Raw genomic sequence first — 17477 nt, forward strand, 5'->3', positions numbered from 1 at the left:
TTGTCTGGAAGACGCAAACTCATGGCATAGTTTCATAATTAAAATATACTTTAAAAGCTGGGGGAAACCAAATTAATTCTGCCGTCTGTGATCTTCTTCTCACTAGGTGGCGATAATGAAGCTTTTTTTTTTTACAGTCTATGGTTGTAAGGGGTGTGGTTTGGTATACTGTGGGCGGAGTTGGATAAGCTATTAAAAAATGTAATTAAATATCAGCACTCGTCTTGTGTACACTGTCGTGTAATGGAAAATTAAACGTATACATGAAAATACACACACAGCTGTAAATGTATGTGAATTTCATTACACTTAGCGATTGCTACCTTTTCTAAATTAATTCTAAGACAGAACACACAACTACCAAATAAATATCAAAGACCCTTTTAAGTTATTCTATAGTCTTTATTAATATTGTTATGCATGCTCTTGATGTACGAAGTACGATGGTTTCTGATGCCATAGGCTAGGCTACTTATATGGTAGGCCTACTTATGGTGTCAGGTTTTTTTATAGTCTATGGTCAGGTTCAGGTATTATACATGTTTATATCAGTTACGTGTCACTACTTTTGTTAAATAATCACTACGTGTTAAATACTGTATTTGTGTTGGCTAATACCAAGTTAGCATTTTCATTTTAATGTTATTATTATGGTTGGGAAACTGTGATGGACGTGCAGATGTAGAGCGCGGTTCGGTGTTCGGTCGCTGGGGGCGCTGATGCTCGAGTGTGGCGCAGACAGGGGGTTTCTGCCCTCAATCACAATTACTGAATTACTGGAGCGCATTTTGTGTGCAGAGCTTCAGGAGTCAAAACAAGCAGCCAGGATGGGAGTCGAGGTTGAAACCATTACTCCTGGAGACGGTAAAAGGCATCACATATGGGATCACATCGACCATTCAAAAACCATAATGCTTAAATATATCAAATGAGTCGAATTTTAAATCGATTTATTCTGCATGTATTTGGCATCACGGGCGGTAGCCTGCTAGCTAACCACTAACGTTAACCTCCTCCCACAGGATTTGACTGCGATTTTAATCGGTTTTTTTTCTTCTTGTTTGGATTTTTAGGAAGTACTTTCCCTAAAAAAGGACAGACCTGTGTCGTGCACTACGTGGGTAAGTTGACAAGTGATCGTGTTGATGAATCCCTGAAGGGTGTTAGCCAGCATTAGCTGCTAGCCGCATTGACAATAGATACTTTCGTATCCGCGATCCGCTCAAGGCTTTACATTTTTTTATTTTTATGCGGCCTAATATTTACCACGTCTTTGGTCGTTCCTTTTACTGAAAACTCTTAAATGCGACTTTTAAAACAGCGCTGGATTTGTAAACCTTGGCCTGGTTTTGCGGATATACGGTGGCTTTATTGCCGTCATTTACGATGAGATGGGCTGTGTTAAAAATAGCGGGCAGTCCAGTCAGAAAAACGTTTTAGGAGATTCGGTCTGAACATCACATTCGAGCGGTTTTAATTTTCTCCAGCTATGGTGCCAAAAAAAAAAAAATGCTGCAATTCGAATCGGTTCGACATGCTTTTCAAAATGCTTCGATTTCAACGCGCCCATAACTGTCAAAACATATTTTGATTCGAACGAACTGGGCGCTCATTGGGTTGTATTATTGAATGCAAATTATTGCGAATAAATAAGACATAAAACGCTTTTACTTTTAGACGTTAATCATGATTTGAAGGTATGTTTTTTTTTTTTTTTTTTTTTTTTTTTTTTTTTTTGCATAATTCATACGTTTTAAATATTCCCATTTATTTATTTTTTCTCTCAGGCTCCCTGACAGATGGACGCAAGTTCGACTCTTCCCGGGACCGAGGAAAGCCTTTCAAATTCAAAATCGGCAAACAGGAAGTGATCCGTGGTTGGGATGAGGGAGTAGCCCAGGTAAATGCTCATTCTTCCTGAAATCAAAATGGATTTGATTTGCTATATAAGTCTGCCTATATGAATCTGTTTGTAACTGTCTGTTTATAAAGTAGGTCTCTCTCTCTGTCTAGTAGGGTTTTGATAACAAACCCATGTCACTCATTTAACCTCTATTCATTGTTTCGTACTGGACCTAATTAGTCCAAATTACCTTTTCCCCCTTGTAACAGATGAGTGTCGGGCAGCGTGCCAAGCTGACCTGCACTCCAGACTTTGCTTATGGGAGCAAGGGGCACCCGGGCATCATTCCTCCCAACGCCACCCTCGTATTCGATGTGGAGCTGATTGGCTTGGAATAAAGCCCCCACAATTGGACTCAGGTTATTCCCTATTCATTCTTTCAGGGTATGTGCAAAATGTTCCACATTTTTCTTTTGAGTTGATTTGTTATTGTTGCTCAGTTTTTAAAACACTCAATGCATGAAAAACCATCTCGTAGTCAGTTCATCCAGTTGCATCATGCGTGGATGACTTTAATAACTACCAGATAATCTTTAAAGGAGATTATTCTAGTCTTGGTCTTAACTGTCCTGTAGAGTTTATTTAACAGGCTCTTCGATTAAACCCTTGTAATCGTATTTATGGCCTTTGAGGAACACGGTTCAGTTGTTTAATAAACCTCTCTCTTTGTTTTCTTCCAGGTCAACCTTTTTAAGGAACATTGCTCCATGCATGTGATCCTCAAAAGGGGTAGTGTTAATAGCGATACCACTTAGCTTAGCTCTGTTTTGCATTTGTATATTTTGTTGCCTTTTTATTTCTTTTCTGCTTGACATAATCACTGGTAATACTCTCAATCATTGGAAGTTCACTAAGACACAAGTTTCTTTTTTTTTTCCCCTTCTCTCTTTTTATATTTGATTTCTGTGTTGTAAACGCGATCACAGCAACAGGGTTTTGGCTGAGCTGGTAATAAGTACTCTGGTGGGGAAATCTGGTTAAGTATAAAACAAACTACTTGAAAATAAATTGTTTATAAAACATTAAGCTGGTCTCTGATGTGTTGATTGGGAAACAGGAATGGTGTGTTTTGCAGGTGCATCATAATCATGTCATATGTGATGATAAATGGCAGAACATTGTAAGTAATTTGTTGCCCATCTCTGATACTGTGTATTTTGTGCTGGGTAACCCCGCCCACAGTACAATCTCATTGGTCTAAATCCCACCCCACACAACTGTTAAACGTTAATTGTTTTGTCACAGCATTCTGCTTTATTTGAGGAAAGAAGACACTGCAAATTAAAAAATAATAATAATAATTAGCACAACAGAAGCCATGTCATTTTAATGAAACACTTTTATTGTCAAGGTGCAATTGAACCAAACAATCCAAATTTACAATTAGGATCGAGTGTTGATGGGCTCTGTCTAAATCATCACACAATCATACTTTGCAACGTTGCTGTTCAAATCAGCATGAGTTGTTTATTCAAATGTCTACTTGCAATATAATCTCTAAGTATATTGATAGTTAACTATGAGGAATTCTTGTGCTAACATGCGCTCTAAGCCCTTACAATAATCTACTGGAATGCCATGATTACTCGGTTTTGTTCTTTTGTTTTACTTCAAATAAACCGAAGACTTTGTTTTACAAATGCATGAATTAGTTACATAATTGCATTACTGAAATCTGGATGCATGCAGTAGTTAGACTCATTGGTTTTGAAGCGATGCGTTGATCAAATAATCTAAAAACAAGACATTTATGACAGTAAATGTACATGTTCACAAATGTTATGTATAAGCCTTTGTGTTTCTAATGAATGAATGTTTTGGCATGGGTTTTGACTAATTTTGCATCCTCTCTAGTACTATTCACCTGAGTTCCACCTGAGACTGAGTTTAAAACAACTGAAAATCTACCACCCAACAACAGATTAATAAAGTCATCTTAGGTCATCACCTTCCATTGCTTTATCAATACAATTTGGCATGTTTAGCAAATAAGCTGATACAATTCAAATAATTCCATAAATATTATGCAAATGCACCGTCAAGCAGTTTCAAAATTCCTTTTGCTCATGTATGAAGAAGCACAGTTGTGCAAATGATAAAACATAACTTCAGTAGAAAAGTCAAGAATGACATCATAGTAGTGATCCACAAAACACCACATTAGTTTAGGCATTTTTATGTGAATGAGTGAAGCTTGTTTTTTAGAGATCCAAACAATTTCTGGATGCCTCTTGCTTTATGTGTTCATATTTTATGAAATAAGATGGATTGGCACAATGGTTGCTTAGCAACAGGTATGTAAAGGTTTAACATTTGAAAGCCCTGCTAATTTGTTCGAGCTATAGGCTTGAAATGTTCTCTTCATGAAGAACAAGTTGTACCCATGTCTATACAGGTGCTGGTCATAAAATTAGAATATCATAAAAAAGTTGATTTATTTCAAGAATTCAACTTAACAGGTGAAACTAATATATTATATAGACTCATTACATGCAAAGTGAGATATTTCAAGCCTTTATTTGTTATAATTTTGATGATTATGGCTTACAGCTTATGTATTCCACGAAATCAAAATCCCAGAAAATTTGAATATTACATGAAATCACACAGTAATTACACAGTAATACCATTGTCATTGAACCAGGTTTTGGTTATTTTGGCAGTGTGGGCAGGGGCAAATCCTGCTGGAAACTGAAGGAAGCATGAAGTGCTCTGGAAATGTCCTGGTAGACGGCTGCGTTGACTCTGGATTTAATAAAGCACAGTGGACTAAAGTCCTCTTTCTGATGAGAGCAAATTTTGCATCTCATTTGCAACTCCAGCCGATGACATGGCTCCCCAAACCAACACAGACTGTGGAAATTTCACACTGGACTTCAAGCATCTTGGATTGTGTGCCTCTCCTCTCTTCCTCCAGACTCTGGGACCAAATGAGATGCAAAAGTGATGTGCTTTATTAAATCCAGAGTCAACGCTGCCGTCTACCAGGACATTTCCAGAGCACTTCATGCTTCCTTCGTTTTCCAGCAGGATTTGCACCTGCCCACACTGCCAAAAGAACCAAAACCTGGTTCAATGACCATGGTATTACTGTGTGATTTCATGTAATATTCAAATTTTCTGGGATTTTGATTTCGTGGGTCTCATAAGCTGTAAGCCATAATCATCAAAAATATAACAAATAAAGGCTTGAAATATCTCACTTTGCATGTAATGAGTCTATATAATATATTAGTTTCACCTTTTAAGTTGAATTACTGAAATAAATCAACTTTTTGATGATTTTCTAATTTTATGACCAGCACCTGTATAACCTACCTAAAGTTACATGTTTTCCTGTAAATGGGCCTCATTCACGAAACGAGCAGAATTAATTCAGTTCGATAGAACAGTTTACATTAGAATATTTCAAATTATTTACACTATAATGTCAGTGAGTAAATATCATATCACTAAAATCCCATAGGGGGGATGTTGCACATTTTCTTTAACTGACAGTGATGATGGACCAAGGTCAATATTTCAGTAATACAATTTTCATTGGATGAACAGAATAAAAATAACTCTTAAGGCATTTAATTATTATTTTTAAATCTGTGCTTAAAAGGCCTAAACTTCTGTACATTGTGTAGCTTGGACTCATTGGTCATTGCTGTTTGCTCTACTTTTGACTGCTACTGCCTGTTGAGTTTCAGCCAGGAAAGGGAGGAAATAAAGCAGATAAGAGAACCAGAAGGAAAAGGAAAACAAATGGTGGAAATGAGCCTTGAAACTTCTGAGTGTCCGTGCAAATTAGGGCCACATTCCCTCGATCTTTGTCTCAAAAGCGCATTTGAACCAAGAACAGATGTACGCCTCCTTGGTTCAAAGATATTACCAACTGGGAGATCAAGGACAAAGAGTTCACACAAGGTCCAGGTAAAAGTTTTTGATGGTACTGTAATGTTAAAGTTATCAGATAGGTGTCGCGTTTCCTGTTCCCGAGGGGCCGCGAGCACAGCCACTGCCAACCCGTCTGAGAGAGTGTAGCGCGACGGCGCAGCATCCGCGCAACAGGGAGCTCATGTTGTACATCGGCATGCCTTCAGTCCGTGGCCCTCGGCAAAGCCACGCCACTGTCGGAACTACCGGAACGGCCACCGCTAGGAGGTCGATCAGGAAATAGCGGCTCCAGTGGCTCCTCTGAGGGGGAGATGATTCTCCATCCTCCCCCACTCCATCTTCATCAACGACGTTTACTACCGTTGTTTCCAGTGGCGGCAGCTCGAGAGGTGGTGACGCTCTGGGACACGGTTGCTGAACCTGTGGCTTGGTCAGCACTGTTGATGTCACTGTTGATGATGTAAATTCAACTGTGCTGTCTAGCGGTAAAGTTTCTGTGATGTAAGACATCTGAGCAGGTGATGTAGTGGCCGAGGATGGAGAAAACACCAGCGGCTCAGCTAAAGTGACGTCTGGTGCGCACGTTGCTGAAGTGATGACGCTCAATTCCTCTCCTCCGCACTCTTCGGAGATCCAGGTTATGGTGGGGCTACAGGCCTGCGACCGGTACCCTGGCCTGTCACTCACTTCGGATGCACTAGGGGGTGCTGTTGGAGGAGGAGGAGGTGGTGCTTCCTCCTGTGGGAGGTGCAGAAACAGATGGTGGTGTGGGAGATAGGCATGTGGACCACAGCTACAGTTGTTATTAACAGCATGACAGGACCGGCTCACAGGCAACACCGTCTCTCCGCTACACAATCTCTCGCAGGTTGATGATCGCGACAAAGTGGAGCATAGCGTTGCGTGAGGGACTTGTTCAGACAGTAAAGCTGCTTCCAGAAGTAGATGAGTACGCCCATTACCTCTCGGTAACGTCATTGCCCCTCTGTTGGCGGGAATGTAGCGATCAGAACATACATTTCCATTGCGGTCTGTAGCGCCAGGTGACGTATCAGTGCTCAGCCTGGTGAAGGTGGCACTGCGACTCATGGTGTGGGCCGGAGAGCAACCACAAGACCTTGATGCCCCAAACCGTTGGCTTATCCTACCGACGCCTAGACCTTCAGACTTGCAGTCCTGTTGATCTGCCTCTGTCCCCAGGTTGGACTTAACTGTGTCAACAGCCTCCTGAAGCTGCCGGATCTCCTTCCGGGCCTTTTTTAGGGCCAGCTGAGCCTCTACGCGATGACATTCCTCCTCTATCCAGTCCTCCTGCATCCTAGTCAGCTGAATCCGCAACTCCTCGACCTCAGAGTCTCTGCCGTGGTACAAAAAAAAAAACAAGGGCATAGTAATAAATCCAATGCTGCATTCGAAATTGCAGATGGTTTAGTAGGTACTACATTTGGTTTGAAACTTCATGTCCATTAAAAAAGTATGTTCTATGTCCTACAATCAGGATGTACTACAGATGTCATGTGACCACTGTCATGTGGCAGTACTTCACTGTCATTCACAACTCCTTTTCTGTGGCCTTGTGGGATAATAAAGTGTTCATCAGATTTAAACTTCAGAATCTCGCCAGATGGTTATTCAGGTACTTTTCGCCAACTGTTTTCTAAATACCATATAGTAGGGAAGTAGGCATATTCAGACACTAGGTAGGTTCTGCTATATGTGTGTGTGTGTGTGTGTGTGTGTGTGTGTGCGTGCGTGCGTGCATGAATGATTCACAGGACATGATCTTGTACTGCTAGAATGGCAGGAAGCTGTAAAACTCCACTGACACGTTGACAGATAGAAGCCCTACTAACCGGTCCTGAAGCCTCTCCACATTTTCCCTCAGCCGAGCTCGTAAGTGACGAATACACACTTCCTTCTGCTGCAGTGGGGTGAGGTACTGCTCAGGAGCTGGTGGACGGATCCCGTGATTCTCACTACAGGTCGCATACTTTGTCTGCCGTCTAGTTTAGAAAGCAAGGAATAAATAATATTTAATTGTGATCAATCTAATAATTGTAAAATATTTAACATGTTAACGGTACAGATAAAACGAAATAACAGGCCCAAGTGTAATTATTAGGCTCTGTAAATGGTGTGACAGTGTACATTTAGGCAATAAAAACATTTAGGTAAAGAAAATGCCCGTCTCACTTGCACAAAAAGCAACAGATTCTCTATTTCTGGTGAAGAGAAAATTAAGGAAGCTCTGAGAGGTCATGCATTGTACTTTTTTCTTTCTTGTTTTCTTGTGATCTCGAAATAAAATAGCTATTTTCTCAAAATATCGACATAAGTTGTTTTCTTTTGATCACACCTTTTTACCATGTACTCAACATAATAGCATGTCATTTTTGATTGTACTAGGGGCAGCAAAAGCTTGGCGCAATCCTTAAGCATCATCAGTGAACAAATCGTTTTTTACTTTGATCAGGGATTCACTCAAGCTGAAATAGCTCTACATCTTTGAGTGACTGGCAACTTCAACATTCATGTTGTACATTTGAGAAGCTGTCCGGTCTACAGTTTTATTGTCGAAGACAATATAGTGACCCTATACCAGGTCAGTTTTATTGCCAGCCAGTCCATCTGTACAGCGTGCAATTTGTAATGGCAATGGGGAAGACGTGCATGCAAAACCAGTCCCACTCACAAGGAAATTTAATTAAAGACAAAATTACATTGCGAGTCAATTGTAAATGAGATCTACAGAGGAAGAGATTTTCAGAGAATAAGAGCTGTCTTGACTTCAGAAGACTTGGAATATACACTGCCCGGCAAAAAAAAAAAGTTGCTGTTTGGATTTCAATCTGCAAATGCTTACGAGTACATGATTGGATCATTAATGCTTGACAAAAAAAAATGATGCACGTCTTGATGAAAATAAAATGTTGTGATGTAATTTCCATCAAGAGGCGCATCTATTTTTGGTCCAGATCTTGTATTGTCAATGCAAGAGTCCAGCTCTCTGTAAAGTCTCCTCCAGCACATCCCACAGACTTTCAATGAATTTATGATCTTGACTCAGAGGAGATAATTCATGTGTGAAAATTATTCTTCATGATCCTCACAACCATTCTTTCACAATCTGAGCCTGATGAATCTGCACATTGCCGTCCTGGAATATGGCCATGATGTGTCTTCCAACATGGTTGTATAAGAATTGAAAAACTACACACTCTATCAATTAGGGTTAGAAGAACTGACAAACAAACAGCAAAGTTTTTTGGCCGGACAGTGTAGCGTACAAGTATGAATTACTTTTCATGGGCAGTTGTGCCCTAATGGTTAGAGTGTCAGACTGGTAACCCGAAGGTTGCAGGTTTGATCCTCAATACGGGCAGGAAAAAACTGAGATGCCCTTGAGCAAGTCACCAAACCCCCAATCCCTCTCTGGGTGCCACAGCAAAAATGGCTGCCCACTGCTGCCAGCTCTCGTGTGTGTGTCCACGGTTTGCAGTGTGTGTATTCACTGTGCTGACTACTCCTAATGTGTGCACTTACTGCACTAAATTGAATGGGTTAAATGCAGAGAACAAATTCTGAGTATGGGTTACCATACTGTATGTCACTTTTATGGTGCTTTTTTGTCCTTTTTTGTAGCATAAAAGCCCCAGTCCCCATTCACTTTCACATAGAAAAGAGCAGCTTGTACATTCTACAAAATATCTCGTTTTGTGTTCTACAGAGGTCCGAATGACATGAGGGAAAGAAAATTAAGAATTTTTGTGTGAACTATTTCAGACCTTCTGAATTTCCGATTTAGACACAAGTAACCAGAGTTATAAATGGATATAGAGTCATGTCAGTTTCATTAATTCTATTTTTGTACTGTACTTTTTGCCACCATACAAAATCTGGAACACGACCCTAATGGAAGACAAATCTAATCTGCCTTTGTGTGTGTGTGTGCCGCTCACCGTGGTGTGGCTGGGTTGGAGCGTGATACAGTATTGCTCTCTGTGCACTTGCAGGATGCTGTAGAGTAACTGCTACGGACAGTCGAGTCCCCAAGCGAGTGTCGAGTGCTGCTTGGGGCAGCAGACCTTCTATGACACACACACACACACACACGCATGCACGCACGCACGCGCGCGCACACACACACACACACGGACACACACACACACACACACGGACACACACACACACACACACACACACACACGCACACACACACACACAGTGACAGCTGAGCTCTGACGTCCATTTCAAACATGCTGTCACAGTGAAACTGGATGTGTTTTTGAAGGAATTCACACTACTGGTGCTTAATGAATATATCACAGCATAATAATCAGAAAACTATTGGTATGTTTGATTATGCATGATCAAGAAGGCGGATAGCATTACTTGCGGGAACCAGCAGATGGTCTTCGGTTCACGGGGAGGGACATGGGTAAGGACTGGCACCTTGTAACGGCACAATTACAAGGATTCTTCAGGACAGATCTCTATAAAACACACACACACACCACAGAATATCAAATACAGTCAGTACCAAAGAGATGAGAGAGGATATTGGTCTCTTGGACGGGGATCTTTTTAATGGAATACAAAATGTTCAGATTATATTTTTAAAAGATTTACTGACCTTGACCTACATAAGGGGCTCCTCACTATGATATTATTTCCTGATTTATGTTTTTTTAATGTGTGTTTCTGCATGTGGGCTGCACAACATGATTCTGATTAACGGAAAACTGGTTTTCAAATCTGAAAAAGCAGTGAATGAGATTTGTTTTTAAGTCACCATGAAATCAGAATATTTTTTTTTTTTTTTACCTCTCACATGTAAGTTTAAAATATTGTAGCTGAGCCCCAGCGTGAGTTCTTTTCTCTTTTATTTTATTTTTCCTTTTTTATTTAAAATATTCACAAACTTGTTAACTATATCATGAACTATCTTATATTCCGGTTTTAAAATATGTGAATGTGTTCTGTCATTTAAGTACCTTTATAATGATCATGTTAGTTGATCTATAACGCACGATGGGAGGCGCCAGTTTGCGCCGCAATTCAGAGAATCGCATCTGTCGGATTTACATCACGTAAATTCATCCACTTCTCCTGAAATGAGATATATCCAGCTGCAGACCCGCAGCACCACCAGTTTCAGAACCCCAGCGCCAGAACCGGAAGTGAGGGGCGGAGTTATTGACAATGAGACAAACAATACAAGTCTACAATAACTACAAATTAAATTTATATATTCCTTCTGGAGATGCCGAATGTTTTGTTCAAATATTTGACTTGCTGTATCCACATTATATATAGGATCTACAGATGTACACTACTCTGCATTGTGAAAAGCCAGTGTCAAGGTCCAGCACACTTCTGAATGATTGGTGCCAGTTTTCATAATTAATTTAACAATGGTATGTGTCACTTTACAATAGTTTGTGGCATTTTCTCTCATGCTAGTTTACAATTATTTGAAATACCTGATTGGTAAGTGTCAATTTGTGGTGCACAAACAACATACTCCTGCTTGTAAGTAGGTCACTTTAATAAGAACATTTTACTAAAATAGCTAAATAGTTTCTATATTCTTGTATAGTTACAAATGACAGCTTAACTGTCCTATATACAAATAGAAATGAATGTGTTATCATAACAACTGTATTTACAATATGTAGGTAAATACATTGTCAAAATTATTATAAAAAAAGAACCATAGTAAATATAAATGCATACAACGGACCACGATATTAAAAATATGGTGAAGCCCAATGTTTATGTACCTTAATGTATCGTTATAACATACGTATATGACGTTTCGTGTGTAATAAAAGCATACCGTTTCGTGTCTAAGCAAATTACGCTCCAAAACATTAGGTGGCGTTACTCGGTTTAGAACATAAGCTCCGCCCTTCACTTCCGGTTCTGGCGCTGGTGTTAGAACGTAAGCTCCGCCCCTTACTTCCGGTTCTGGCGCTGGGGTTCTGAAACTGGTGGTGCTGCGGGTCTGCAGCTGGATACTATAGCCTGAAATACATGAAAGTGGCTGATGAACTGGGAGAAGAATAGAGTCAACTTTATAGTTAGCTATATGCGTATCTAACGTCGTCAAATTATAATTGAAAGGATCATTATTGCCGCTTCCATAGACATAAGTGTGTATTTAACAGACTATAAGTGTTTTTTTCTTCTTTTGCTAGTACTTTTGTGTATTTAAATGTCTGAAACCTATAATAAACATTATGTGGTTGAAATCACTGAATAGTTGTGATATATGACGGCCGTTCAGCGCATCCAGCTCAGACTCAGCGGGAAACCACATTTGAATTTAGTAGTTGAATGTGACGCACTGAACGTTCTATCACACTGATGTGATTAAAGGGTTAATGGAATATGAATAATAAATGATTTATCCATGCACATCTCAAATTCATGTGCCCTCTTAATCTTTACTCAAAATAACTCTTGCAGCGACATCTCTTCTCTGATAGGTTTACTGGCTTGAGGGCGGGACAGCCTGTCACTCACATGACATCCACCAATAGCAAACCACAACCAACCAATCAAATGCCGATGGACAAAATCAAATGCCGCCCAACATTTGTTCTTGTTCGAGAGGCTGTTTCACTCTGATATCCGTCACAATAGGGAAGAATAAACTATCGCAACTTCTGTTCATGCTGTTTAAATGTATACACTATCATTCAAAAGTTTGGGGTTAGAAAGATCTCTTATACTCACCATGGCTGATTTATTTGACTAAAAATACAGTAAAACCTGTAATATTTTGACATTTTATTAGAATTTATATTTGAATACATTTTAAATGTAATTTATATTCCGTTGATGGTAAAGCTGAATTTCCAGCATCATTACTCCAGTCTTCAGTGTCACATGATCCTTCAGAAATCATTCTAATATGCTGATCTGCTGCTCAAGAAACATTTATTATTATCAATGTTGGAAATAGTAGTTTCATATTTTTGTGGAAATGGTGATCGTTTTTTCAGGAATCTTTGATGAATAGAAAGTTCAATGAACAGCATTTGTTAAAGCATTTAATAAATATAACTCTTTTGTAATAATATAAATGTCTTTACTGTCACTTTTGAATAGCATATGTATATTTTTCTTCAAAACAATTAAAGATTATGCTAAACTATATGAGTTAAGTTTTCGTATCAAGAATTTTGTTGTTTTAATGAGGCCTTTTTCTTCGTTATGATATTAGGACAGTTGTATCACCCAGACAGTCATTTTGAATTTATTCCCATATAACAATTAATTCATTTTAATTAATATATACGTATTCATAAATAAAAATATGTACATCATAGAATAGCCGTATTTAGGTCGCTGTATGAATGAATTACATAATGTATTTTTCATTGACCCAAAAGCAAAATGTTCATGCTGTTATTTTCCAAACACAAACAACTAAAAACACGTCATATGACATTCTGAAGCCGCACCCTTTATGTGTTGCACGGTACAAAGCTAGTCATGAGAGTTTAGAATAACACAAAAGGTGAGTAAATTATGACATAATTTTTACATTTTTGGCTGAACTATAAGTTGCTGTGGCCATTTGATAGCCACAAACACAAGTGTTTATTAGGAGACTCTGTAAACTTGCATCGCACTACAATACCAAATCCAAGAAGACACATGCCAGACAATATTAGATTCTCAAGATGCTAAACACAATCCAACAGAGAGCATTTCATTCTGGATGCCACATGACTCACAACACAATAAATGCTTATGTAAACCAAACATTCAGAACAATACACAAAATGAACTAGACAAAGGCACTCACACATATATGCAGCGGACAGATTCTTTCACACTTTGCACTGAGCCATTCACACACTGACAGAAACGTTGATTGTCTACATGATATGTGTGACATGAGTGACAAGTGTGTGTGTGGGTGTGACTGACATAACACTGGATGTCATGATGACAAAGCTAGTGTGAACTATGAGATTCATGTGCTTCTAGACTATTTTTATGCATATTTGATGAATGTTCTCAGAATACTCAACTGTCCAAGAATCTCCTGTCATCCATAAATGTGATAATAGTAGTCGACCCTTTGTAAGCAGTTTTGCAATAGATTAGACTGATTCTGGATCTCTGAAAAATGTTTATTTCAGTGTGCAATGTGCAAAGACAAATAAATTGATTCGCTGAGAAGTTTGCACTGTCATCAGCAAAGAAAAAGGAAAAAGAAAAAAGAAAGGGGGGGGGGGGGCATCATATAAGTATGATAACATTTCCTGACACTGTTTTGAAAAATAAAACCCTCCACAATAAATAAGCAGAATGTGATATGGCAGTATATAGCCCCTGAGCGTACAACAGGGTTCAGTTCAGGACAGTGTACAGCATAAGGTCTGCACTATGATTAACATTGACACAGACACAGACACAATATCTGGAGACTATGAATCCATATGTTCCACAACCAGCCTGAACCGTCAAATCCATCTTTACCATCCCTAACACAAACCCCCTCAAACTACTTCCTGTTGCTCACTTTCATTTCTGTTGTATTCGCAGCAATACTATGTTTATGTTATGTTTATGTAGCATTCATCATTCTATATCTAAATATGCTGTAGTCTGAGACTACATTGTAAATAAGGGTCTTTCTTTATTTAAACCTGTAAATAAACAGAACATTACAGAATTTTGAAAACATTACAAGAAATGCTATAATGTAAAATTAATATAAAATATTTCTGCACTATTTATAGATGATTAAAGTAAATCTGTGGGTTTATTGAGTGAGACATTAGTTGACTTGACTTGACTTGAACGATGCTAAAACCACCAACACTGTTATTGAACTGAACTGAACCAACGTTGGACTGAATTGAGCTAAATAATGACACTATTGTCTTTGGTAGAGCAGCTTTACAGCAAAATTTTAATTCTCTTATATTTGATCGTTTTCTATATTGACTGTTATATTCTTGTTAATACTGTAAAGCTGTTTTGAAACAATATGTATTGTCTAAAGCCCTATAGAAATAAAAGGGACTTGGCGTTGATCGTACACATAGGCGGATGTTTTTTGGAACGTCTTAAATCTAAATTAATGCGCAAATGTTTTGGTGACTATGTGTAATGTAAATAATACACATTAGAAAAATACAAATTAGCATTTTCAGTAGTGGTACAAGTGTAAGAAATTAACATTTTATGGGTCAATATTTGCTCCTTTTAATTCAGTTTTAAAATTATATATATATATTAGGGCTGTCAAAAGATTAATCGCGATTAATCGCATCCAAAATAAAAGTTTGTGTTTACATAATATATGTGTGTGTACTGTGTATAATTATTTATATATATAAAAACGCACACAATCATGTATATATTTAAGAAAAATTGGTTATATTTATATATATATATAATATAAATTATATAAATGTATATACAGTATACATTTACAGTAAATGCAATTATTCCTTAAATATATACATGAATGTGTGTGTATTTATACATAATAATTCTACACAGTATACACACATATTATGTAAACACAAACTTTTATTTTGGATGTGATTAATCGCGATTAATCTTTTGACAGCCCTAATATATATATATATATAGATCTTTTCTGTGAAATAAAAAGATTTCCATTATATTGGAGAGCCCAATCCCTAACAATATTCAGAAAATGACTGAATACTAAGGGTTAATGGAATATTGGAGTTTATAATAAATGATTTATCCGTGCAAATCGTCAAATTCATGTGCCCTCTAAATCTTTACTCAAAATAAAGATTTATATTTTTTTTTATTTAAAAATGACTAAAGACTTAAAAAAAAACTTCTATTCTTTCATCATTTCTTAATCCCATGTTCTAGCTTGTACTATTCTGAATATCTGAAACTTTGTCTTGCTATGGATAAAAGATGCTTTGTATAAAAGTGTCTGCTAAATGAATAAATGTAAAATGAAATGTCATATACTTCAATTGACATCAATCAATTGAAATAAATGTTCAATTCAAACAACTATGTCTGTTGCCAAATCAACATTAAATACAAAAGTCCCTGTGAATAATGCCCAAGATCATGACACAGTAAACGCTCAGCTTAGACAACTGTCTCGTTTTTCTGTTTGATCACAGTAATATTTTACTGTCAGTCAAGTTTTGGAGCTCCAGCCAATGTTTTTAGGGCTGATTTAACTTTCATTTGACATTACTACACATTCAACAACACACTTGCCTCTGACAGCCACAGGTCACTCTGGTGTCTGCAGAAACTCTAAGCCAATGGCCAGATAGGACTACAATACAAATAATATTAATATAAATAAAAGTTTAAAAAAGGCACTACAGGGGCATTTTTTTTCCGACCACATTTTAAATATCTGAGACATATCCCTGCATGTACTGCAATATACAGTAACACAAGCCAAGATATAAACATTTAAAGGTTTCAGGACCCGCGTGATGACGTCACTCACCACCCTCCATATGTTGCAGGTAAATCGTCCCTGAGTATAATAGGACACACAGGCGGTTCTTATGTAACAGTGTGTGTGATATCAGCAGAATACTATCCGCCTGTCTGAGACTGAAACGCTGCAACAACCCGTCGTTGGTTTTGCAGGGCACAAAACTATATCAGGCTGTAGAACAAGCTTAGTCTAAACTGTTTTATGCGGAGAAACGCACTTACATATGATACACAAATAATGATGATGAAGCCTCCATCATAACATTACGAGTTTATGAAAGTCGAGAGAATTAGTGACACAGAAGAGTAAGACCGGGTTGAACGTGACTTACATCCTCTGCTTTTCCGTCGACGCTGCTTTGCAGTCTCCCATTCCCAGTGAAGTTTGTTCATGGATGTTGTTGGCTGTCATTTCGCCCGGGTCGGTTGATGATGAACTGATGGATGGATGCTGCTGCTGATGAGAGCGCGCGCACGAGACCTGCGAAAGCAGAAACGACGCATTTGCGTGACGCTGCAACGGCGTTTCTTAAAGGGGCAGGACACGAATGTTTAAGAATGATACAATTATCTGGTCGCAGAGAATCAGGGTATCTTGCGATCTGGACTTTAAGTTTTTTTGTACAGTTATTGTGCGCACATAACTCTCTTTAGTGATTTTGAACCTTTAAAACGTTAGTTAACCACATGGCGATTGCTTCAAGACAGCAGCTTAAAATGTAATTAAACTCTTCATGATTAAATGTAGCGTATTGACGTTCATCAGTGGGAGTCTATGGCAAAGGCTTGTAACACTGATTTGGTTGGATAAAGTTCAAAACACCAACACATCAAAACAGAAGATATGCATGCCTATGTGTTTTTTGAGTATCATCTTTGAAACACCAGGCATTCATGGCTCGTATATAAAATTGGGGGGAACATTTTCAGAGGCCCAAACTGAGCAAAATAATTGTACTGGTGCTGATATTTATAAGGCCAAAAAGTAAGATGAAATTTGTATTGCTTGCTTGTAATGTAAATCAATGAGATCTTTATAACAGTATAGCAGAGTACTATATAAATATTTATACATGCATAATATTTATACATGCATATGCATATAACAGTTATAAATGCATATAATAATTTTAGATATAATATAATAATTTGATGTGCATATATCAGTTGTCACTACAGTATATCTCCCATTAAAATATGTTAAGATTAT

The 17477-nt window shown here is 38.1% G+C and overlaps 2 protein-coding genes across 6 annotated transcripts; one reads left to right on the forward strand and one right to left on the reverse strand.

Annotated features, from left to right (window-relative positions):
• Nucleotides 1-669: 669 nt before the first annotated feature.
• fkbp1aa (FKBP prolyl isomerase 1Aa) lies at nt 670-2929 on the forward strand. Of its 2 annotated transcripts, none has more exons than XM_079637332.1 (5): nt 670-864; nt 1074-1121; nt 1788-1900; nt 2113-2262; nt 2584-2929. In XM_079637332.1, exons 1-4 carry the CDS (start codon nt 720-722, stop codon nt 2239-2241), a joined length of 435 nt encoding a protein of 144 aa, XP_079493458.1. In that variant the 5' UTR covers nt 670-719; the 3' UTR covers nt 2242-2262; nt 2584-2929. The 2 variants fall into 2 exon arrangements, with proteins under 2 accessions (XP_079493458.1, XP_079493457.1); XM_079637331.1 differs by having other exon boundaries at nt 715-864; nt 2113-2287.
• A 302-nt stretch (nt 2930-3231) lies between these two features.
• On the reverse strand, nt 3232-16769 carry snpha (syntaphilin a). 4 transcript variants are annotated; one of them, XM_079637329.1, is made up of 6 exons: nt 16600-16735; nt 10178-10278; nt 9745-9873; nt 7639-7788; nt 5842-7142; nt 3232-4301 (listed from the first exon to the last, which is right to left on the reverse strand). In XM_079637329.1, the coding sequence occupies exons 2-5, from the start codon at nt 10219-10221 to the stop codon at nt 5858-5860; spliced, it is 1608 nt and encodes a 535-aa protein (XP_079493455.1). In that variant the 5' UTR covers nt 10222-10278; nt 16600-16735; the 3' UTR covers nt 3232-4301; nt 5842-5857. The 4 variants fall into 4 exon arrangements, with proteins under 4 accessions (XP_079493455.1, XP_079493456.1, XP_079493454.1 ...); XM_079637330.1 differs by lacking the exon at nt 3232-4301 and having other exon boundaries at nt 5465-7142; nt 9745-9870; nt 16600-16769; XM_079637328.1 differs by lacking the exon at nt 3232-4301 and having other exon boundaries at nt 5713-7142; nt 16600-16722.
• Between the last annotated feature and the right edge of the window lie 708 nt (nt 16770-17477).

This window comes from Phoxinus phoxinus, assembly GCF_949152265.1.
Source record: "Phoxinus phoxinus genome assembly, chromosome: 15".
NCBI lineage: Eukaryota > Metazoa > Chordata > Actinopteri > Cypriniformes > Leuciscidae > Phoxinus > Phoxinus phoxinus.

What these genes read in the sequence shown, in the direction of transcription:
- fkbp1aa (XM_079637332.1), top strand. Translation starts at nt 720, where the DNA reads ATGCTCGAGTGTGGCGCAGACAGGGGGTTTCTGCCCTCAATCACAATT. An exon ending in AACCATTACTCCTGGAGACG is followed by an intron (nt 865 to 1,073) that starts GTAAAAGGCATC and finishes TTGGATTTTTAG; the next exon opens with GAAGTACTTTCCCTAAAAAA. An exon ending in GGGATGAGGGAGTAGCCCAG is followed by an intron (nt 1,901 to 2,112) that starts GTAAATGCTCAT and finishes CCCTTGTAACAG; the next exon opens with ATGAGTGTCGGGCAGCGTGC.
- snpha (XM_079637327.1), bottom strand. Translation starts at nt 10,043, where the DNA reads ATGTTTGAAATGGACGTCAGAGCTCAGCTGTCACTGTGTGTGTGTGTG. An exon ending in TCCAACCCAGCCACACCACG is followed by an intron (nt 7,789 to 9,744) that starts GTGAGCGGCACA and finishes TTTCTAAACTAG; the next exon opens with ACGGCAGACAAAGTATGCGA. An exon ending in GTGGAGAGGCTTCAGGACCG is followed by an intron (nt 7,143 to 7,638) that starts GTTAGTAGGGCT and finishes GTACCACGGCAG; the next exon opens with AGACTCTGAGGTCGAGGAGT.